This window comes from Erinaceus europaeus, chromosome 5 (assembly GCF_950295315.1).
Source record: "Erinaceus europaeus chromosome 5, mEriEur2.1, whole genome shotgun sequence".
Taxonomy (NCBI): Eukaryota; Metazoa; Chordata; class Mammalia; order Eulipotyphla; family Erinaceidae; genus Erinaceus; species Erinaceus europaeus.
Window position 1 is genome coordinate 1,528,118 of NC_080166.1, and position 23,928 is coordinate 1,552,045.

At 55.9% G+C, this 23,928-nt stretch overlaps 2 protein-coding genes across 2 annotated transcripts in view; one reads left to right on the top strand and one right to left on the bottom strand.

Moving 5' to 3' along the window:
* Positions 1–19,300, top strand: part of EGFLAM (EGF like, fibronectin type III and laminin G domains) — an 81,134-nt gene extending 61,834 nt beyond the window's left edge. The window contains exons 12-17 of the mRNA XM_060190967.1: positions 479–659; positions 6,859–6,937; positions 9,040–9,183; positions 14,240–14,323; positions 16,460–16,563; positions 18,126–19,300. Coding sequence (XP_060046950.1) covers positions 479–659; positions 6,859–6,937; positions 9,040–9,183; positions 14,240–14,323; positions 16,460–16,563; positions 18,126–18,280 — 747 coding nt within the window. The 3' untranslated portion in view covers positions 18,281–19,300. The remainder of the gene's footprint in view (positions 1–478; positions 660–6,858; positions 6,938–9,039; positions 9,184–14,239; positions 14,324–16,459; positions 16,564–18,125) is intronic.
* Positions 19,301–21,706: 2,406 nt separating this feature from the next.
* Positions 21,707–23,928, bottom strand: LOC132538562 (uncharacterized). Its single transcript, XM_060190968.1, has 3 exons — positions 23,164–23,928; positions 22,854–23,049; positions 21,707–21,838 (listed from the first exon to the last, which is right to left on the bottom strand). Exons 1-3 carry the CDS (start codon positions 23,818–23,820, stop codon positions 21,747–21,749), a joined length of 945 nt encoding a protein of 314 aa, XP_060046951.1. The 5' UTR covers positions 23,821–23,928; the 3' UTR covers positions 21,707–21,746.

Consider the following 23,928-nt stretch of genomic DNA (forward strand, 5'->3'; position numbering starts at 1 on the left):
ACTCCCCACCTGCAGGGGGTTGCATGAGAGCAAAGCAGGTCTGCAGGTGTCTATCTTTTCTCCCTCTCCCTCTCCCTCTCCCTCTCCCTCTCCCTCTCCCTCTCCCTCTCCCTCTCCCTCTCTCTCTCTTTCCCACCTCCTCTCTCAATTTCTCTCTGTCCTGTCCAATGAAATGGAAAAAATGTCCACTGTGGCTTTATAGTGCTGGCAACAAGCCCAGCGTAACCCCCAGCAGGTGGCAGGTGGCGGCATGGCAGCCAGGTGGTGAACCTTGGTTCTGCGGCCCAGGCTTCCTCACCATCTTGAGTGGTCAGGCCACCCAGAGGCCGCTTTTCCCTCTGCTGATGGTTTCACGTGCCAGGTGTGGCCATGCCAGGGCCGCACCGCTGACCAGGTCTCTGCTGGTCTTTCTAAAGCCCCCTCTGTCCGTGGCTCCTGCACAGAGGAAAACTTCCTTTCCACTTTTTCCCCCCTTAAGATCGTCCTGAATGACCAAACTATCCACATGTACCAAGACTTCACGCAGGGTGTGAATGTGGAGAATGCAGCCCACCCCTGTGTGGAGATGCCCTGTGCCCACAAGGGCAACTGTCTTCCCAAGAAGGAAAGTTATGAATGTGACTGCCCCCTGGGCTTCGAGGGGCTGAACTGCGAGAAAGGTACTGGGGTTGGGCTGGGGCTGGGGCTGGGGGCTGGGGTTGGGGCTGGGTCTGGGGGCTGGGGCCGGGAGCTGAGACTGGGGGCTGGGGGCTGGTGTTGAGGCTGGGGCTGGGGGCTGGGGGCTGGGGCTGGGGGCTGGGGGCTGGGGCCGGGAGCTGAGGCTGAGGCTGGGAGCTGGGAGCTGGGAGCTGGGGCTGGGGCTGGGGACTGGAGCTGGGGCTGGGGGCTGGGGGCTGGGGCTGGAGCTGGGCTGGGGCTGCGGGCTATGGCTGGTGCTGGAGCTGGGGCTAGGGGCTGGGGCTGGGGGCTCGGGCTGGGGGCTGGGCCTGGGGCTTTGGCTGGGCCTGCGGCTGGGGCTGGGCTGGGGCTGGGGCTGGGGCTGGGGCCTGGGCCTGGGCCTGGGGTTGGGGCTGGGGCTGGGGCTGGGGCTGGGGCTGGGGCTGGGGCTGGGGCTGGGGCTGGGGCTGGGGCTGGGGCTGGGGCTTTGCCTGGGGCTGGGGCTGGGGCTGGGGCTGGGGCTGGGGCTGGGGCTGGGGCTGGACCTGGGGCTGGGGCTGGGGCTGGGGCTGGACCTGGGGCTGGGGCTGGGGCTGGGGCTGGGGCTGGGGCTGGGAGCTGGGCCTGTGGGCTGGGGCTGGAGCTTGGGCTGGGGTTTTGGCTGGGGCTGGGGCTGGGGCTGGGGCTGGGGCAGGGGGCTGGAGGTACAGGCTAGGGTTGGGGCTGGGGCTGGGGCCTGGGGCTGGGGTTGTCCTTGACTTCTGGGGCAGAGGAAAGTATAGCCCTTGTGTGTGTATGGGGAGCACCAGCCTTGAAATTGAGTCAGTACTACAAGGTCCCATCCTTTCTTTGTAACTGTTATAATAGTTTGATAGAGGATAGAAGATGAAGGGTCTAGTTCCACAGGCAGCTCCAAGGTTCTGTGTCCCCAGCTCCCTCCTCCAGAGAGCAACACCAGAGTTCTAGTTTGCTTTTGTTTGGATTTTTGTTGTTGTTGTTGGCAAGTTCACGTGTCTTAGTTCTCTAGATCCACCTCTGTGTAAATAGCGGCATCACCTCCAGCCCCATCCATTTTGTCCCCAAAGGACACAGTATCATCTTTTTTTCTGGCAGAGGAGCATCCATGCTGCCACTGCCTGACAGTGTCATTTCTGTCAGTGTCCCTGTAGCCTAGGAGGTGGTCAGCTACTCTAGTAATTAACAGGTGAGACGCTCGGATGAACCTCTAATAGCTTCACCAGCTCCTGCCCTCGCTCTGCCCCTGCAGACCCCCACCCCCACCCCACGCCACTTTGGTCTGGCACCCCACCAGCTGGCCCAGAAGCCAGAGGGATTGCTAAGGCATTAGAGAAAGCGCCTGCACCGCGCCTCGTGGAATTCCTACCCGGAGCAACTTGTCCAGTGATGGCTTTATTTGGGGGTGTCTTCATTGGATTAGCGTTCTCTCATCCCATCAGAGTTGGGGGCAAATTCTGCTGGGGCCCTCGGGAGAAGATCCAAGCCTGTTCTCATGTCTTGGGACCGAAGTGTCAGGTGTATAACCCTGAGTGTCTACAGGTACACAAGCTGGTGTGGTGGCTTCGGCCCGACCCCCTGCCCAGGCGGAGGGGGGCACTGGGCTCCCGCCTGCTACTGGGCGGCTCTCTGAACAACAGCTGCAGAAAGATGGGCCTCTCCTTCCCAGCCTTGCCCGACCCTACCCAGGCACAGGGCAGCCAGAGGGCGTCCTCATGCACAGTCACCTGCGGGTGGAGCCGCTTAATCCCAGACTTGAGGACAGGGCTTCTCACCTGCTGATGCTTCCTTCCACTTCCAACCGCAGTGCCTCAACAGCAAGGGTTTCCTCTTCAGAGAGACTCTGTATCCTCAGTGTCCCTGCCCCGCCGGCTCCCACGTGAGCACACACCCCGCAGGGCTCCTACTGAAAAGCGCATCACCATCCTGAGCAAGTCCCGCACAGCCTCGGGAGGGCAGGCAGACAGAGCACACCAGGGGCAGCAGGTGGGGGCCCAACATCCAGACACAGACACAAAACAGGGAGGCAGTTCATGTGGGTTCTGTGGTCCGTGAGTTTGGCGGTCCTCTCTTCTGCGGGGCTTCTCAGAGCCTTCACACCTGCAGAGTCCGGGCGGGTGCCGGCCACTTGCTAGAGGACTCTTTCCTGAGGTTCACCAGCGGCGGGCACTCAGGCGGTGCTGGGCGCAGACAGACACTAGGTGGCAGACAGACACTAGGTCTCCCTGAGCAGAGCAACTTCCTGACAATGAGGGGATCACAGCCAAGGCAGCCTGGGTGGAGGCCCCTGCAGAGAGCTGTTTCCCTGGGTTTGGAGGGGCGGGCTGTCAGTTCATGGTCAAGATCACCTCTCTGGCCAGGCACCCCCTCCCGCCCCACCCCAGCACTGAGGTCGGCCGGCAGCCAGTTGGGTGCCTTGCTGCCCGCCGTGCTGAGAATATCTGCCCAGGGCCCTGTCGCGGCTCTTACTCCCACCCTCTGAAAGGATGTGTGTCACGAGGGACCCCCAGGCAGGTCTCCAGGGCGCTGCAGCTCTGACAGACAGCAGAGCAGCTGCAAGTTTCTGACTCTCAGTGTTGTGTTTCATGCTGGCACCCGGCAGAGTGTGGGAACTACTGTCTCAACAGTAAGTACAGGGGCCGGGTGGTGGCGCACCTGGCTGAGCACCCACGTTACAGTGCGCAAGGACCCAGGTTCAAGCCCCCAGTCCCCACCTGCAGGGGGAAGCTTCACGAATGGTGAAGCAGGGCTGCAGGTGTCTCTGTCTCTCTCCCTCTCTATCTCCCACTTCCCTCTCAATTTCTGGCTGTTTCTTCCCAATAAATAAAGATAATTTTTAAAAATTGCAACACTAAGTCCAGAAAAGGCCCAGGAGCCATGGTGCAAGTGCTCTGGGCTCCAGCCAGGGAAGGCTCTGGCTGCGTGCGGGCACAGCACATGCCAGCCACATGCCGAGGGGACCCCGGGGGAGTGGAGTCAGGCTCCCACCCTGAACTTCTGGGCTTGAGGGCTCAGCAGGCCCCTGGGTGGGTCTCACACACACCCCTCCAGAGCCGCATACCCGGAGCTGACAGGTGCCAAGCACGTCCTGACTGTTTCCCAGAGTCTGAGGGACTGTGAAAGTTGGACACGGGCCCGTGTTCATGGCCAGTCACAGCAAGCAAAGGCCCTGCCCTAACCTCACACCCTGGGGACCCTGGGGACGGCCAGACCCCTGCTGGGGCACCTTGATCGCGTTTGACGCTGGCAGACAGTCTCCCTCTCTGGTTACTCTCCTCGCTGGGCACCTGAAACCCGGGGCCTGCGCCTCAGCTCACAGGTCCCTCTAGAGGACTAGGAGGTGGCGCAGTGAGTAAAGTCTTGGGCCCACAGCATGACATCCTGAGTTTGATCCCTGGCACAGTATTGATGGATTTGTGCCCTGGTTCTCTCTCCCCTCTCTTTGCTTAATCAATAAATTGAGAGGGACAGGTGGTGGTACGCCAGATTCCGTGCGCATGTCACCATGCACGAGGACCCAGGTTCAAACCTCTGCTCCCCACCTGCAGGGAGGAAGCTTCATGGGCAGATTCATTTCTCTTCCTCATCTTGTGCTCTTGCCTTCTGTTTGGAAACATGCCATGGGGAACTTCTAACACATGGACTTGAGCCGGGGTCCATGCCACTAGGGTTTTGGGTTTACTGCTAACTTTCCTTCCTGCCTCCTTCTCAATTCCTCCCTTCCTCCATTCCTTCCTTCCTTCCTCCCTCCCTTCTTCCTTCCTTCCTTCCTCCCTTCCTCCCTCCCTCCCTTCCTCCCTTCCTCCCTTCCTTCCTTCCTTCCTCCCTCCCTTCTTCCTTCCTCCCTTCCTCCCTCCCTCCCTCCCTCCCTTCCTCCCTTCCTCCCTCCCTCCCTCCCTCCCTTCCTTCCTTCCTTCCTCCCTCCCTTCTTCCTTCCTCCCTTCCTCCCTCCCTCCCTTCCTCCCTCCCTCCCTCCCTCCCTCCCTCCCTTCCTCCCTTCCTCCCTCCCTTCCTTCCTTCCTTCTCTCCTTTCTCCTTCCTTCCATCTCTTTCTTTTTCTTTCTTTTTCTTTCTTCTCTTTCTTGTTTCATGTTTAGAAACTTGGTTTATGCCTTTTTTAGTTCCCAGTGCTGAACAGTTGTATATACATACCTTTTCATCTGGGTATAAAACCCTGAGGTCATTGTCTTATCTGCTCTGATGTTGTGAAAACTGAACTGGTTTTCTGAACGAACTGCCCTTGTCCCGCACCTTGTGCTTTCTCAACAACGACGGGTCTTCACCCTCGGCCTCTCTGGGGGTCTTCCTCAGAGGGGAGGCTGTGGTGCTGGCATCTTTCAGCGGGTGGCCTCTATGATCTGCCCAGCTTGTGACATTCACTCCTGCCTCGCCTTCCACTGTGCTAACCGTGGACAAGAAGGCAAGTCCACAGAAATCAAGATGATGACAAAGGAGAAGGAAGGGAGTGGGCCTCTAGGAATGCTGTGGGGGAGAGGCGGGCTCGGGGCAGAGCACGGGGAGAAGGCTTGGTCCCTGTGAAGCTGTCTCTAAGTTGTGTGACCTTGGGAAATCCTCGGAGCTTCCTCTGCCTTGTTTTCTTCTATAAAAATGGGCACAACAAGCACCCCTTCTCCCCCTGAACACTCTCTCTGCTTCAGAGTTTTGCTGATGATCTTGTGAAATACGGCTCTAAGGTGATCTGTGCAGTCGTAAGTCAGAAACCGCAAGTCCGCTGAGGTCCTGGGTAAAATGTCCTCAGAGCGGACAGGCTTCAGAGGACATCCCGACAGAGCATGCGAGAGGGCAGCTTTCTCTGCCTCCTTTGGAGAACCTTGAGTTTTCAGGGGCTGGGCAGTGGCACACCCAGTTAAGTGCACATAGTACTAAGCTCAAGGACCTAGACAAGGATCCAGGTTCGAGCTCTGGCTCCCCACCTGCCGGGGGAAGCTTCACAAGCTCTGAAGCAGGTCTGCAGGTGTTTATTTCTCTCTCTCTCTCTCTCTCTCTCTCTCTCTATCTATCTCCCCTTCCCCTCTCAATCTCTCTCTGTCCTATCCAATCAAATGGGAAAACAGTAGCCTCCAGGAGCAGTGGATTTGGAGTGCCGGCTCTGAGCCCCAGTGATCATCCTGGAGAAAGAGAAAATGGGAAAAGGAACTTTGAGTTTCGACCCAGCTTCTCCCAACACAAGCCAAGCGCTGCTCTTGGGTTCCCAAGAATAGTTGGTTACAGTTCTAGCTTCAGCTCACCATCAGCGGTGGCCAGGGGGAGTGACGGCCAGTCCCCAGAGGGGGGACGGCAAGCAGGTGCCGGTGATAGGCCACCAGCCTGGGCAGCTCAGAGCCCAGCAGGATGCAGCCCGGGGAGCCTGCACAGTGGCAGGTGTCTGTTCTCAGGGCTACTGTTTGGAGCTTCCTGCCTTGCGGTCAGGGGAACCACAAGCCATGGAGCCTCCATTGTATTTCTGTCTTAAAAAATCATGTTCACTGGGAGTCGGGTTGGAAGTGCAGCAGGTTAAGCACCCATGGAGCGAAGCACAAGGACCTGCATAAGGATCCCGGTTCCAGCCTCCAGGCTCCCCACCTGCAGGGGGGTCGCTTCCCAGGTGGTGAAGCAGGTCTGCAGGTGTCTGTCTTTCTCTCCCCCTCTCTGTCTTCCCCTCCTCTCTCCATTTCTCTCTGTCCTATCCAACAATGACAAAATTAATAACAATAAAGAACATCAGGGGCAACAAAAGGGAAAATAAATTAATATTAAAAAATTTTTTAAAAGAACATCAGTCATGAAAAATTTTTTTAAAAAAATCATGTTCATCATCAATGATTGAAAGAAGTTTATAAAATCCTAAGAGTGGGGCCGAGTGGTGGTGCACCTGGTTAAGCGCACACATCACAGGGCACAAGGACCCAGGTTCAAGCCCCTACTCCCCACCTGCAGGGGGAAAGCTTCACGAGGGGTGCAGCAGGGCTGCAGGGGTCTCTTTCCCTCTCTGTCCCACGCTCCTCTCTCAATTTCTCTGTCTCTATATAGTAAAAAAAAAAATCAGGAGCTCAGGGACATACTTTTTTGCACACGGTTGTTTGCGTACAAGCTCCTGAGCCCGTCACAGGAGCTCCCGTGCCCCTGTCTCTCTGCCAGTCTCCGTAGGTGTTTCACAAGTAACCACCGTGTTTCCCTCTGTCTCAGCCATCGCAGAAGCCATCGAGATTCCACAGTTTATTGGACGCAGTTACCTGATGTATGACAACCCAGATATCCTCAAGAGGTAACCACTGTCCTCAGCTCCCTGGGTCAGATTTCTCAATACCCACCCCCGGACATATGTAATATAGTGTAGTATGAAATAGTTACGATTATGATGCACAGTATAATTATACTTGTGTGTTGTATACATTTATTTATTTGTAGGAGGAAGAGGATAAGAGAATAAGAGCTAGACTGCAGCTCCATCAGGTCCCAGAGAGAGGGGTCAGGCTGTGGCGTGCTGGGTTAGGAAGAGGGCAGAGAGATTTGGATGTAGTGATAGGATTCTATGTGGCATGGAGGGGAAGAGAGGACGGGACCTGGAAAAAACAGGGGCCAGTTGTGTGCAGATGCAGACAGAGAGTTGTGGAGGTGACAGTCAGCCCCTGTCTGCAGCCTTGGGAGAGCCGCGGGGTCTGCAGTGGAGGGCTGGGGATTCAGAGCTCTGGTGGGAATGGCGTGGGATTGTATCCCTGTTGACGTGTAATTTTGTAATTCAATATTGACTCGCTAATAAAAAATAAATATAATAATACAGTATAAATATATAACACAATATGGTTATTATAATAGTCTACATAATCATATTTATATACTATATAATTTTATTTATAAAGTCAGATATTTATACATAATATAGTAATAGTATAATATAAATATGATATAGTCCGAAGATCAGTTCACACAGGGAAGCTGAGGAAAGCACACGAAATAAATACAGCAACTTGCATCCAACCAATGGACTTGAAAGCGCAGTTCCTCAGACAGCCCCAGTGGGAACAACTGCTATCCTCTCTGGCCAGGGGGTGGGGAGAGGGGCATGGCCTGGCCTGGGCTTCGCTCCGTGTTCCAGGAGCCAAGGGTGATGGGGACAACGGCCCAGGCAGGACAGTTAGCTGCACCCCGTCTAGTGACCTGTAGACAGTGCTCTCTCCTGAGCAAACACTGGAAGGTCAGATTCTGTTTAGCGTCTTCATGATGAAGGCCCACGGTCCTCCTGAACCCCACGTCAGTCCAGTGAGAGGCTCCTTCTGTGGCCGCAGGGAAGCACCCAGAGACACCCAAGTCTGGTCCCTGCTGGCAGGAATGCCACTTCTAAGCTGGAGTTCAGGCTCCTGGCTGACAGACCCTTCTTCTTCTTCCATGCTTTATTTTTCATTAGTGATTTGATATTGATTTACAGATTGTAAGGGGTATAACTGTAATAGGGGTGTAAGTCCACAGAGCTCCCACCACCAGAGCTCCCTGTCCCATCCCCTCCATCAGAAGTTTTCCTGTTCTTTATCCCACTGGGAGGATGGACCCAAATTCTCTATGGGGAGCAGAAGGTGGGAGTCAGGCTTCTGTCATTGCTTCTCCGCTGGACATGGGTGTTGGCAGGTGGACCCACACCCCAAGCCTGTGTCTGTCTGTCCCTAGTGGGGCAGGGCTCTGGGGAGGGGAAGCTCCAGGTCACATGGGTGAGGGTATCTGCGCAGGGACGTCAGGATGGCGTAGGTAAGATTAATAAGGCTAACAGTTAACAGTATCTATATACATTCCTCATGATTGGGAGCTACTCTCTGCCCTGATCCAGCTTTCTATTCCTATGCTCAACTCTGACACCATCTCCCCAGACAATAATTTTAGCCCACCTGCATGTGAGCTGTCTGGCTCAGGCAAAAATTATTAACGTCATGGGCCCCTTGGAACAGACCTAAAATAGACTTCCTAGCTTCTCACATGAAGGCCCCTAATTTCATCCGTTTTATTCTTACCTTTGGGTTCCTGTTGATTAAAGAATTTGTCCTGCTTTATATCTTACTGCCTTTCACCCATAAATTTGCAGACGGCACTATGGGACACGTGTTTTCTGTTGAGTAGGAAACACCTCCCCAAGGACCCTTGGTGACCTTGGCATGGACAAAAGTCTGCAATCCAGCAAACCTCGGGGCAGGGAGATGCTGCCCCAGAGCGCTCAGACTTTGAGGCTCACGGCGTGGACCCCCGCCTCATGACGCCACGGCTGACTTTCCTGTCACGAAACGCAGAAATGCCTGTGACCCCCGGTCCTGGCAGACAGATCAGGGATCCATCAAGAGCTGAGACCGCGGGGCCTGGTGTGACGATTTGCCTTTCCTGCAGGGTGTCGGGATCCAGGACAAATGTATTCATGCGCTTCAAGACCAGTGCCAAGGACGGGCTGCTGCTCTGGCGGGGAGCGGCCCCCTTGAGGGCCAATAGTGACTTCATCTCCTTGGGCCTTCAGAAAGGGAGCCTCGTGTTCAGGTAAGGCCAGCTGCAGCTGCCTTCAGTGTCACCCTGTGAGTCCTCTTTTACTATCTTATGAAATTTGTTTTGTTTATTATCTTTATGTATTTCATAGAGATAGGCAGACACTGAGAGGAGGGGGATATAGTGAGAAAAGCAGAGATACCGGCAGCCCTGCTTCACCACTCCTGAAGCGTCCACCTGCAGGTGGGAACCAGGGCTTGAACCTGGGCCCTTGTACATTGCAACCTGTGCTCAGCTGGGTGCAACACCGCCCAGACCTTCATTATCTTTCATTTCTTAGACAGAGACAGGCAGAAATTGAGAGGAAGGGGGAAAGACAGAGAGACACCTGCAGCCCTGCTTCGCAGAAGGTGGGGACCCGGGGCTCAAGCCTGGGTCCTTGTAACATGTGCGCTCAACCAGGTGCGCCACCACCCGGCCCATTCTTCTGCTGTCTTTTATTGATCGGACAGAGACATGCAGAAATGGAGAAGAAAAGAGAGCTAGAGAAGGAGAGAGACAGAGAGACACCTGCAGCCCTGCTGCGTCACTTGCAAAGCTTTCTCTCTGCAGGTGGGGACCAGGGGCTCCAACCCCTCCCCCTCTCCCCCTCCCCCTCCCTCTCCCCCTCCCCCTCTCTCTCCTGCTCCCTGTCTCCCTCCCCCTCCCCCTCTCCCTCTCCTTCTCCCGCTCCCCCTTTCCCTCCCCCTCCCCTTCCCCCTCTCCCTCCATCTATCCCCCTCCCCTCCCCCTCTCCCCCCTCCTTTTCCCTCTCCCTCTCTCTCTCCCTCTCCCTCTCCCTCTCCCTCCCTCTCCCTCTCCCTCCCTCTCTCTCTCCCTTTCCCTCTCCCTCCCTCTCCCTTTCTCCCCCTCTCCCTCCCTCTCTCTCTCCCTCTCCCTCTCCCGCTCTCTCTCCCTTTCCCTCTCCCTCTCCCTCCCTCTCCCTTTCTCTCCCTCTCCCTCTCCCTCTCCCTCTCCCTCTCCCTCTCCCTCTCCCTCTCCCTCCCTCCCTCTCTCTCTCTCCCTCTCTCTCTCCCTCTCTCTCTTCTCTCCCTCCCTCTCTCTCTCTCCCTCTCTCTCCCTCCCTTTCTCTCTCTCCCTCTCTCTCTCCCTCTCCCTCTCCCTCCCTCTCCCTCCCTCTCCCTCCCTCTGCCTCTCCCTCCCTCTCCCTCCCTCTGCCTCTCCCTCCCTCTCCCTCTCCCTCCCTCTCCCTCCCTCTGCCTCTCCCTCCCTCTCCCTCCCTCTGCCTCTCCCTCCCTCTCCCTCTCCCTCCCTCTCCCTCCCTCTCCCTCCCTCTGCCTCTCCCTCCCTCTCCCTCCCTCTGCCTCTCCCTCCCTCTGCCTCTCCCTCCCTCTCCCTCCCTCTCCCTCCCTCCCTCTCCCTCCCTCTCCCTCTCCCTCTCTCTCCCTCTGCCTCTCCCTCCCTCTCCCTCTCCCTCCCTCTCCCTCCCTCTCCCTCCCTCTGCCTCTCCCTCCCTCTCCCTCCCTCTGCCTCTCCCTCTCCCTCTCCCTCTCCCTCTCCCTCTCCCTCTCTCTCTGTCTCCCTCTCCTTCCCTCCCTCCCTTCTCTCTCAATTTCACCCAGTCCTGTCCTGTCCAATAAAATGGGAAAGCTGACTACCTGGAGGGAGCAGTGGACTCATAGTGCTGGCAGCAGTGACCCTGGGGGCGGGGCTGGAGAGACCAAACACCTTCACCCTGTGGTCAGTCAGTCGGTCGCCAGAGCCTGCTGGCCCAGAGGTCAAGCACAGAGCTACTCTTCACACCCCTTTTGGGGCTGGCTGTCTCAAAACCATTTTCTTGTGGTTTTCCTGTGGTTAACCTCACCAAGGCTTCAAGAACTTGATGGTGCCCCAAAAGGGAACTGAAACAGTAGCTCTGCGTGGCTGGCTCCCCCCAAACAGCCAGCTCAGACCTGTCCCTCTCCCTCCTCAGCCAGACAGACAGACTCCAGGTGCTAGAGGCACCCCAGCTGCAGCCAGACCCCACCCCCAGCCCTGGACGTGCCCCCGCAGGCCCACACTCTTCCTCCTTGGCCCCTCTCACAACTGCCTGGCCCCTGGACGTGCTTCTCCCGTTCCCTTGCCTGCCTCCAGTCCCTGGGAGCTGGCCGTGCTCTCGGAAGCCTGGCGCTGTGAAGGGGCTGCGGGGCTCGGCCCTCCAGGGCTGCCGTCCATCCGTCCATCTGTAATGCCTTCCTCTTGCGGTAACCCCGTCCCTCTCACCCCGTCAGCCGGTCACTCGGCCCGGTGGGCGCAGGCGGAGCATGGCTGCAGCTGGGCACCGGAGGGCAGGGCGTGGGCGTTGAAATGCCACCAGCCAGCCTGCCGGAGGGCTCGCTTCAGAGGGCCGTGCCTGGACCTCCCCCCGCGAGTCTCGGTGGGTGGTGTGGACGGACTAGAAGTCCCTGAGAAGGGGGCTCCTTGCTGGGCCAGGAACCACTGAGAACCAGCAGGAAGTGGGCAGAGGTCTGCACATCAGTGTCAGATGGACCCAGTCTTCCTCCCTTCCTCCCTTCTTTTCTTCCTTCCTAACTTCCTTCCTTCCTTCCTTCCTCCCTCCCTCCCTCCCTCCCTCCCTTCCTCCCTCCCTCCCTTTCTTATTTCCTTCCTTCCTTCCTCCTTCCCTCCTTCATTCCTTCCTTCACCCTTCCTTTCCCCCTCCTTCTCTTCCTCCCCTTCTTTCTCCTCTTCTTCCTCTTCCTCTTTCTCCTCCTCCTCCTCCTGTCACCAGGGTTGTTGCTGGGGTACTGTGCCTGTGTAATGAATCTACCTCTCCCAGTCATCATCCCCCCTTTTTCTTTTATGATAGAGACAGGGAGAACTTGAGAGGGAAAAGCGAGATGGTGAGAGAGAGAGAGAGAGAGAAAGATTTCTACCTCCAGCCCTGCTCCGCAGCTCATCAAGAGTTCCCTGTGCACAGGGCTCGTACGTGGCAGCTGGGGCTTGAACTCGGCTCCCCATGGCGCGGTAACAGGCGAACCCTTAACCTGCTGAGACTCCCAGCCCTGGGCCATGTTTTATTTTACATAAGGAAGAGGCTTCCCAGGGTGGAGTGTCCTTGCCTGGGGAGACGGGAGGCTATTTACAGCCTCTGCAATGAGAGTGGGGACTTGAGAGCCAGACCCCAGAGAAGCCACAAAGTGACCCCCAGCCGCAGCCCCACGTGGAGGACTGGACGCGGAGCCCACTGCTCTGAGCACGGCTCAGCTTGAGCAGGGACACTCGCTCACTCGCTCGCTCGGCAGGCCAGAGAGAGATGCCCAGCCCAGCCCGCGTCCTTGCTGCAAGCACACCCGTAGATTTCCACGACCGGGTCCCCCTCGGGCTCCAGCACAGCTCCTCTGCGACTGTTCCCGGGTCACCTTCCTACTTTCCTCTTCTGAGAGCTGGACATTCCCAGCCTGCTGGCCGCCCCCCACACATGCCACTGTCCCGGGACAAGCGTGCGGACCTGAACTCTTGCCGCTGGCTGTCTTTCCTGCCTGTCTCTCAAGGTGGACTCGGCCTTGCTGCTGAGCCCCCGTGAGACATCGGGTCTAGTCAGGGGCTGACTGATTCCTGTGGGTGTGACTAGTGCTCAGTCCTTGGGTGTATTGTTTCACTTTGCTGTGTCTTGTAGATGGATTATTTTACTGACTATTCCCCCTAGTCCTTCAGGGAATGTATTATATTATTATTATTAATGATTTATAAACTCTATGAGAGAGAGAGAACATCACTCAGACACATTCAGTATCCGCAGGTGTCTCTCTCTCCCTCTCTATCTTCCTCTTCTCTCTCAATTTCTCTCTGCCTCTATCCAATAGTAAATAAATGAAAGTCTGAAAACAAAACCATTGGGAGACTGAATAGCAAAATAAGTTGGGGGTGGCAGCAGGGACTGGCCAAGTTCAGGTCGCATGGATTAGCCCCGGGGTTTCAGGCAACTTCTCTTAAGCCTTCCCGGGCACCTTTCTGCAATGTTCTGTTCGATTTGGTTTTGTCTCTTAAGAAGTAGAAGCACGTGTAGTTGTTTCGGGGGACTGTCGTAACTGGCATCCAGTGCCTCAAAGCTGCAGAGACCTCTCCTGTCACTCGGCCGTCAGAAGTCTCAGACGCAGGTGCTGGCAGGGCTGCTTCCTGTTGAGGACTGTGCGGGTCTGTGTTGTCTTTCTTGGGGCTGCTGATTTCTGGGGCCCGGGGCTCCTCAGGGCACAGACGGGCCACTGGGTTCCCTGCCGTCTCCTCTCTCACGGCATTCTCGCCCACGTGTCCCTGCTCCTGCTTCCCTCTGCTGAGACGACGGCAGCCGTGTGGGACTGAGAATCCCCTAGTCCTGTAGGGCCGTCTCCTAGCTGGTCACGACTGCGAAGAGCCCATTTCCATGAAAAGCCGTATCATGACGTCCTAGATGGGTAGGAGTTTGAGGGAGTGACAGTTCTACCAAGCACTACCCTAGAAGTACTAAGTGTCTTGTTTTAAAAATTTTACTAGAAACAGAACTGGAGAAGGAGGGGGAATAGAGAGAGAAAGAAAAAGAGAAAGAGACAGCCACAGCACTGCTTCACTGCCCGTGAAGGTGCGGGCCGGAGGCTCGAACCTGGGTCCTTGTGCATTGTAACGTGTGTGCTATCGCCTGAGCCCTTTTTTCTGTTTGTTTATTTTGATAGAGACAGAAAGAAACTGAGAGACTAAGGGGAGATAGAAAGGGAGAGAAACAGAGAGACACCTGCAGCCCTGCTTCACCACTCATGAAGTTCCCTTCCTGCAGGTGGGGACCAGGGGCTTGAACCCGGCTCCTTGAGCATTGTAATGTGTGCGCTTAACCGGGTGCGCCACCGCCCGGGCCCCTCCAGACTGACTTTTTCAAGTAGAAAGCAGCAGAGACAGACTGCAGGAGGGAAACACAGCAGCACGGACTCTTCCTCCAGTGCGGCGTGGGGCTGGGCTGGAGCCTGAAATCTAGCGTCTGCTACGACTTTCTGCCGGGCGGGCAGCGAGCACCCGGGAGCCTCAGAAGAAGAGCCACCTGAGACGCGGTGTCTGCCATGTCCTGACTCATTCCGGCCTCCCTCTTGCTCTCCCACTCTAGTTACAACCTGGGTAGCGGAATGGTGTCCATCACGGTGAATGGTTCCTTCAGTGACGGTCGGTGGCACCGAGTCAAGGCTGTCAGGTAAGTACCAAGGTGGGCAGGAGGCAGAGCTGGAGTCCACACACACACAGACACACACGCACACACACAGAAACACAGACACACACACACAGACATACGCAGAAACACACACACAGACACACAGACACACACACAGAAACACACACACACAGACACACACAGAAACACAGACACATACACACACAGACACACAGACACACACAGAAACACAGACACACAGAAACACAGACACACACACAGACAGACACACAGACACACACACAGACACACACAGACACACACAGAAACACAGACACACACAGAAACACAGACACACACAGAAACACAGACACATACACAGACACACACTCACACAGACACACAGACACACACAGAAACACAGACACACACACAGACACATACACAGACACACACACACAGACACACACACAGACACACACACACAGACACACACACAGACACACACACACAGACACACACACACAGACACACACACATGTATAAGCAATTGTTCTTTTTCTTTTTTAACCAGAGCCCTGCCCAGCTCTGGACTGTGGTGGTACAGGGGATTGAACCTGGGACTTTGGAGGCTCAGGCATGAGAGTCTCTAAATAACTATTAAGCTATCTCCCTCGATAACTTTAATTTAAAAGAGCAGTAGAAACAGACATCCTTTCTTGACAAGGGTTCATAACACTGCATAAGTTCAGACAGCAGCTTAGAAAAACGCCCATGTTCAGCGGGGAAGCAATGACAGAAGCCAGACCTCCCACCTTCTGCATCCCACAGTGACCCTGGGTCCATACTCCCAGAGGGATGGAGAATAGGAAAGCTATCAGGGGAGGGGATGGGATACAGAGTTCTGGTGGTGAACACTGTGTGGAGGTGTACCCCTCTCATCCTATGGTTTTGTCAGTGTTTCCTTTTTATAAATAAAAAAATTTTTTTTAAAAGAAAAGAAAGATGAAAATCTCTGACCACAGATAAACGCACCCAGCTGAGTCACTCTGGGCCTTTCAGAGACGCTCAAGTCACTCTTCCCCCTTCCCTGAAGAAAGCTTCTACCTGTAGACACTGCTCCACTGACTGTCCACTGTGCTTGGAACTGTGACTGAATCCGCCCCGGGTCTCTGTGCGCTGCTGCTCTGCGTGTGAAGCTTCCCTGGCTACTCTGGCCTTGAGGCTAAAACCTCAGTCATTCCCTCCTGGCCCCGGTCAGTCGTCCTCTGCTTCCGGCCTCCTCGCTGACCACTCTCCTGCCTTCTCCAGAACTCTCTGTGCTCAGCCTTTTCCTTCTGTTGTCTCTGGGCCACTGTCACTTCCTGTTTGCAAGGCCATTCACAGGACCTCACCTCCTAGCCTCCAAATCTCACCTCACAGAACTTCCCTGCAAAGCCAGCCTCCCTCTCTCTCTCTCTCCTTCCCTTCCTCCTCCCTCTCCCTCTCCCTCTCCCTCTCCCTCTCCCTCTCCCTCTCCCTCTCCCTCTCCCTCTCCCTCTCCCTCTCCCTCTCCCTCTCCCTCTCCCTCTCCCTCTCCCTCTCCTCTCCCTCTCCCTCTCCCTCTCCCTCTCCCTCTCCCTCTCCCTCTCCCTCTCCCTCTCCCTCTCCCTCTCCCTCTCCCTCTCCCTCTCCTTTCCCTCTCCCTCTCCCTCTCCCTCTCCCTCTCCCTCTCCCTCTCCCTCTCCCTCTCCCTCTCCCTCTCCCTCTCCCTCTCCCTCTCCCTCTCTCTTCCCCTCTCCCTCTCCCTCTCCCTTTCTCTCTCTCCCTCTCCCTCTCCCTCTCTCCCTCTCCCTCTCCCTCTCTCTCTCTCTCCCTCCTCTCTCTCTCTCTCCCTCCTCTCTCTCTCTCTCTCTCTTCCCCCTTTCCCAGTCCAGGTCAGATGCCCTCTTCTGTGACCCCAGGGCATCTACCATTCCTCCTCCAGCATGGAGTGGCGCCACTCCGTTGTCAGGGGCAGTTGGACTTTCCGACTTGCTCCCAGACGTCGTCTCTGGAGGGCCATTTTGCTGTGTCTGTTGCAGCCGCGCCATTTCCACACAGTGCCTGGCTCCTGTAGACACTTGGACACACTTTGTCGCAGTGAAGGTAGGATTCAGCGACACTCCAGAATGATGCTGTTTTCTCTTTTTTACACAGGGAGGGCCAGTCTGGGAAGGTGACTGTGGATGACTACGGGGCCAGAACGGGCAAGTCTCCCGGCATTATGGTACAGCTCAACACCAACGACCCTCTCTATGTGGGTAAGAGGCCCGTGCATCTCTCCGGGTGCCAGCGTACTGACCAGCCCTCCACTTACGTGCCCCCCACACACCCCAAAGCTGTGCGCCTGACTAGATCAGTCAGAGATGTGGAGATCAGGAAGCTCTCCAAAGACTTTACCCGTTCATCTTTGATTCGCACCAGGAGGCAAGAAGTGATGATTACTCACTTCTGTGCTTTTCCCAGCCCGCCGGGACAACCAGACCTTTCTTCTCTGTAGAACAGGAACTTGCTAAGCAGAGCTCCGGGAGTTCCCTGGGGGGAGGCAGATCTGCCTCTGTGGCCCTCTGGAGACTAGAATGAGCAGCATGTCTGTGAATAGTTCGGCCTGGCGTCACTCTCTCAGAGTGGAACCCAGGGAAACCATTTAGCTTCAGTGTTGTTGCTTTGGGTGTCAGATGACATCGTCTTTAAGTAGACGCTACCTTGGGTTGATCTTATAGGATGTTTGGGAATATACTAGAAACCATTTGGTTTGTCTACTCTTTATATATAAACCTAGTTATTTAGGACAGAGAGAAATTGAGGGCGGGAGGGAGAGAGAAAGAGAGACACCTGCAGCCCTGCTCCACCACTCGTGAAGCTTCCGCCCTGAAGGTGAGGCCCAGGAGCTCGCTGGCCATGCCGTCTTTAGGCCCCGCTGCTGGGCACTCAGATGGTCCCGTGAGCCAGAAATCACTCCGGGGCTAAGGGAAGTCGCTCACCCGGGCAGTGCGCTGCTTTGCCCTGTGTACGGCCCAGTCTGAGCCCAACCCATACCACTCTGGAGAAAGCTCTTGTCTCTTTCATCCTCTCTCTGCCTCTGACTTTTTTTAAAGGAATTTTCTTATTTCTTTTTTAAAATTATTTTTACTTATGTATTTATTATGGGATAGAGACAGAGAGAAATTGAGAGGGGAGGGGGGTGTAAAAAGGGAGAGAGAGACAAAGAGACGCTGCACCCTTGCTTCACCACTCGTGAAGCTTTCCCCCTGCGGGTGGGAACCAGGGGCTTGAACCTGGGTCCTTGCTCAACCAGGTGCGCCACCGCCTGGCCCCTGTCTGCCTCTGTCTTTTAAAACAACCACACACAGGGAGTCGGGCGGTAGCACGGCGGGTTAAGCGCACATGGCACAAAGCACAAGGACCAGCGTAAGGATCCCGGTTCGAGCCCCCGGCTCCCCAACTGCAGGGGAGTCGCTTCACAGGTGGTGAAGCAGGTCTGCAGGTGTCTGTCTTTCTCTCCCCCTCTCTGTCTTCCCCTCCTCTCTCCATTTCTCTCTGTCCTGTCCAACAACGACGACACCAATAACTACAACAATAAAAAATAAAATAATTAAAAAATTAAAAAAAATGAGTAACCACACAGGAGGTGTGCGTGGGAAGCTTCATGCAGCGGCCAGACCCACCTGTCCCTCGAGGCTCTGGTCACGAGTGAGGCAGATGTGCCTTGCCAAGAGCTGACGGCCAGGGACCCCCGGGTCAGCGGGCACCGCAGGGCCCCGAGACAGGCCTTGCCGCGCCCGGGCTCACCCGCCTCCCTCCCGCTCCCTCCCTCCACCAGGTGGGATGAAGGAGGTCGCCCTGCGCACCGACCGGCGGTACACGAGTGGCCTTGTGGGCTGCGTCTCGCACTTCACCCTGTCCGCTGACTACCACATCGACCTCGTGGACGACGCCGGGGACGGGAAAAACATCAAGATGTGCGGAGCCAAGTAGCCGGGCTGGCCGGGCACAGGGACAGAGCCTTCTCTCCTGGGCCCCGGGGGCCAGACCCTGCCGCTGTCACACACGGGGCCGGACCAGGTGTGTTTCCTGCCAAGCGTCGCCGCCGCATGAGCAGCTCCACGGACGGAGACCGGAGCCCCGAGTGGCCTCTCCTGCTGACGCCCTGCGGGCCGGACTCAAGGATGAAGGCCCTGTGTGGGAGCCCCAGACTTTGCTGAATGTGAGGGCGGCCGGAGGTCACAGCGCTGCATACTCCAGAGCCTGTCTGCTGCAGCTCCGTGTGTGCTGATGACACATTGTTCAGAAAAAGAAAGGAAGAGAGAGAGAGAGAGAGAGAGAGAGAGAGAGAGAAAGGGTGCATGAGTGCGTGAGTGAATGAGACACACCCAAAGGCAGTTTTAAAACCCTCTCCCTCCCTGACACGTCACTCTTCCTGACAGTGAGACAGCTCTGTGACATCCAGCCTCAGTTTACGCACCCCGGCCTGTGGACCTTAGGGTCATGAAACCCTTCTGCTCCCTCCCCGTTGGCTGCTCAGTGTGCTCCCACCATCAGAAGGAAGACAGACACGGGGAGCCTGGGCAGAGACCATGATGGTCACGCCGCCCAGGGCAGTGAGATGCCCTCAGATTTTTCTAACGCAGAGGGAAGGAAGCAGGCAGGGGATTTTTGTGGCCGTTCTTTCTCGTATGTGTGTGTTTTTGGAGCTGTGCACTGCCACACGGCTGACTTTTACTCTTTTGGGTGGACAACCCCAATCTCTCTGCACACCTGTGGACCCCCTCCAGGAGATGTGCTTGGACCCCTTGTGGTGTCTGTGCAGGTGGCGGGGGGGGGGGAGCTGACTTTGGGGGCACTACTCAGTGTCGGGGGTCAGAGCTGACAAGCGTCAGGCTTTCTGGAACCAGGAGGTTGAAAGGAGCAGCTTGATGCAGAGGGCTTCCTGCCCCTTCTGTTCTAAGCCAAGGCAATGTCCCTGTTGAACTTGAATAAAGGAGATGAAGAAGGCTATGTCCTTGTGTTTGACGTCTGTTCCTTGGGAAAGGGATCCTGACGCAGGGCCAGAAGCAGTGGAGCAGGGGGCCTGTTTCGTGCTGAGCTGTGGCTGGGCCCCTTTGCTGGCCCCGGGCACATTCCCAGAGCAGGACTCCTGAAGGAAGGTGACGGGCCCAGTGGGGGGAAGTCGGACCGGCTCGCAGGGAGTCTATAAGTAAACACAGCCATGACTCCACTGGTCTGCGCGGCCTCTGAGCTGTGTGCGAGCTCAGCTTCAGGCAGATTAAAACCGAGGGTGGGGCTGGGCAGCGACACAGCGGTTAAGTGCACACAGTGCCATGCACAAGGCCCCGGCATTGAGCCCCGGCTGTGCACCTGCAGGGGAGTCGCTTCACAGGCAGTGAAGCAGGTCTGCAGGTGTCTGTCTTTCTCTCCCCCTCTCTGTCTTCCCTCCTCTCTCCATTTCTCTTTGTCCTATTGAATAAAATGGAAATATAATAATAATTGTTGTGCGCGGGCCGCGGAAAACAGAGGAGGGGTCCGGAGCGAAGAGGAAACACAAATCTTTATTTGCGCTGGCACCTCAGAGTTGGGTGCTAGAGAAGCAGGTTGGGCCACGTGGAGGTAGCGAAAATGGCCGCCTCACGCAGTAACCTTTCCTGCGTCTGAACACCGGAGTGAAGCGCTGGCAAGAGAGCGAGGTGCGGAAGAAGAAGGTCTTTTATAGGAGCAGCTTTTGCGAGAATGGGAAGGGGGAGGAGTAACCAAAGCACTCCAGGATAGGATGATAACTCTCGTGAGAATGGGAAGGGGAGGAGTAACCAAAGCACTCCAAATATCACGGGGATATAGACAATGTCCTGAGGGCACAACATGGCTGAACAGGCACTCCGAAAATGTCCCAACTCTCACGGGAACTAGCAGTAGCCTGAGGGGACAACATGGCAGATGTGACTGCATCCGCACAATTTCCTAGCAAATAATAATAATAATAATACTAGGGCTAGAGTGACTGGGCAGTGGCACACCTGGCTAGGCACACATGTTACAGTGTACAAGGACCCAGGTTCAAGTCCCCATCCCCGCCTGCAGAAGGGAAGCTTTGCAAGTGGTGAAGAAAAGCCACAGGTGTCTCTGTCTCTCTCAGTATCTACCCACTTCCTCTTAATTTCTGGCTATGGCTAGCCAACAAGTGAATAAAGATAATCAGATCAATTCAAATCAAATAATCCTAGGGCCAGGGAAATAGCTGACAGGTGGGGTGCTTCTCTCTGATGCGCGTGACGGAGCCCCAGCACCAGGTGCTGTTTTTCTTTCCTGGGAGAAGCCCCAGTGCTGTGGGCGTCTGTGAACAAACACTCCGGAGTGGAGACGAGGCCGTGTGGGATCAAACCAAACACGTGCGGGTCCAGAGGGACAGGACAATCGGGGGACAGCTGTCTCTCCACGTGTCCGGCCCGGGTCTGAGCCCCGCATCACGCGGAGGTCTGGGCACTGGGAAAGGTCTGGGAGGTCTAGGGCACTGTGGGGTCTCTTCCCATCTCTGTCTGCATATGAATAATAATAATAATAATAATAATAATAATAATAATAAAAAATAATAGGTGCCAGGCAATAGTGCACCTGTTTAAGTGCAGGTGGTACGAAGCTCAAAGACCTGCGTGAGGATCCAGGTTCGAGCCCCGGGCTCCCCACCTGCGGGACATTTCACAAGCTGGGAGGCAGCTCTGCAGACGTCTCTCTGTCTCTTCCTCTATCTCCCCTTCTCTCTCAATTTCTCTACCCAACAAAAATGGGAGGAAATGGCCGCCAGGAGCAGTAGAGTCACAGTGCCAGCACTGAGCCCCGGAGGTGACCCTGGAGGCTAAGACAGAGAAGAAGGGAAAGCTATAAAGCTATGCGTGTGTGGGCCTGCACTGCTACAGCTACAGACAGAATCTAGAAACGGAGACTAGGCAAGCTAGAGGCTTTGTCTTAGCTGTCTGCTTGAGGGCTGGGGACTTTCATTTCTTCAGGAGACAAGACACGAGCAGAGAACACAGAGCTGCTTGATGGTGACAAGTCTAGTGCAGGGAGTGGAACCCGAGCCCATCTGGGTGCGTGTCCTGTGCCCTCCTCCTGAGCTGTCGCCCCATCTCTTTACCTCTGGGGGCCTCTGACTACCAGGGTCCTCCCTTCCAGAAGAGTGACGGGAAGTTCTTGTGCCCCGTGGGGAACCGGCTTTAAGCCGAGCTCCTGTGCCTTGAAGGAAACTTCAACGCTGTGGTCTCTTTCCCTCTCTCTCTCAGCTTCTCTGTCTTTGTCTCTCTAAAAAAAAAAGTGATAGTAATGGGGGCCAGGCAGGGGTGCACCCAGTTAAGCTCACAGAGGACGTGACGAAGTGCGAGGACCCAGAGCTGAGCCCCCGGCCTGCAGGGGGGGAGGGTCTCTCTTTTGCCTCCCTTTCCATCTCCCTCCTCTCTCAGTTTCTCTCTGTCCTGTCCAGTAAAATGGAAGAAACGGCAGCCAGGAGCAGTGAATTAATAGCGCAGGCACCAAGCCCCATCGATAAGCCTGGAGGCAAAATAATAATAATAATAATAGTAATAATAGTAATAATGGGGTTGGGTGGTAGCGCAGAGGGTTAAGCGCACGTGGCACAAAGTGCTAAGGATCCCAGTCCCAGCCCCCGGCTCCCCACCTGCAGGGGAGTCACTTCACAGGTGGTGAAGCAGGTCTGGAGGTGTCTATCTTTCTCTCCCCCCTCTGTCTTCCCCTCCTCTCTCCATTTCTCTCTGTCCTACCTAACAACAATAGTATCAACAACAATAATAATAACTACAACAAAGAATAAAAACAATAAGGGCAACAAAAGGGAAAAAGAAAAACAATAATAATAATAGTAGCAAACATCCATGATCCTTTTTTTTTTCCCCTCCAGGGTTATTGCTGGGCTCGGTGCCTGCACCATGAATCCACCGCTCCTGGAGGCCATTTTCCCCCTTTTTGTTGCCCCCGTTGTTGTAGCCTTGTTGTGGTTATTGTTATTGCCATTGTTGATGTTGATGTTGTTGTTGTTGGATAGGACAGAGAGAAATGGAGAGAGGAGGGGGAGACAGAGGGGGAGAGAAAGACAGACACCTGCAGACCTGCTTCACTGCCTGTGAAGCGACTCCCCTGCAGGTGGGGAGCTGGGGGCTCGAACCGGGATCCTTAGGCCGGTCCCTGCACTTTGTGCCATGTGCGCTTAACCCACTGCGTCACTGCCCGACCCCCCCCCCCCCCCCGTGATCCTTTCTTACACAATCTCCTCGGATGTGCAGTTGACAGGAGGCTGTGTGGTAGGACATGATTTTACTGCCTTTCAACCAAACTTGCCCTTTTAAAAAATTATTTACTTATTATTAGAGATAGAAAAATTGAGAGGGAAGGGGGAGATAGGGAGGGAGAGAAACCTGCAGCCCTGCTTCACACTGATGAAGCTTTCCTCCCTGCAGGTGGGAACCAGGGGCTTGAACCCCAGTCCTTGTGGACTGCGATGTAAGCACTTAGCCGGGTGCACCACCGTCTGGCCCCCAACCATACTCGCCTGAATGGTGCCTGGAGAAGGCTGACACGGGGGGCTCTGCGTTTGAGGAGAGCCCCGAGCAGGGAAGGAGAGCCAGAAGAGAGGGTTCCTGAGAAGCTTCTGTCTCCTGTCGGGGTCTGGAAGATTCCCCAGAACTTCTGTGTGTTCTGAGCAGCAAGAATGGCCAGGGCTGGGTGAGGGAGTGCTTCTCCTCCTCCTGTGAAAAGGGACGTCCCAGCCCCCTGCTTCCACGCCAGCTTTTCCTGCACAAGGCCCACCCGAGGGGTCTCGGCCACTCGCTGCCCCAGGAGTCCGGGGAGCTCATACTCACCCAGACGACCCCCGGGCTGCCCGGCACCATACTGCACGGCCACCTTGCCCTCCAGCCTGCAGGCCTCGCCCTTCTTTCCTGGACCCTCCGGACCCTGTCTCCAGACCCCTCCGACGCCAGCAGCCCCTCTGAGTTCCACCCAGGCGCAGACATGCTCTCTGAGGAACGGACACACTCTTCCCACCTGCCCCTGGCCCTGCCCCACCACCCACTCTTTCTCCTCTTCTTCCTCCGGGCGCAGGGAGCTGCCGCCGCCCTGAGTGGGAGGAAGGATCTCGGAAATGTGCCCGGCGTTGGCAGGCCAAGGGCTTTCCACTTGGAGGAGGAGCTGCATTTTTCACCTTTAACCCAGAAAAAAAAAATTATGGTTCTCTGAAAGCTTGTTTTTAGCACAGAGAGCTCCCAACGGAAGGCACGAAGGCGGAGGAGAGGCTCCAGCCCCCAGCAAGACTCTTCACAGCCAAGACATAGCCCTGGCCCTGGCCCTGGCCCCGGCCCCAAGGACTGTTCTGGGGAAGGGAAGCTCCCAGAAGCAGCCGGCAGGAGCCCCACTGCAGGGAAAAATGCGACCCAGGATTCTGGAAAGGCAACACCTAGGGGAAGCAGAGCCAGGCAGACAGCTTCAGCTGATCCCCACCCCTCCTGTCTCTTCTGCATTCAGCCTGTGGGAACACACAGGGGTTGCCCTCCACAGCCCCGACTTGGAGCTGAGGAAAGTGCTTGGCTGGCTTCTCAGAGGCTGGACGGAACACCGCCAGGATCAGG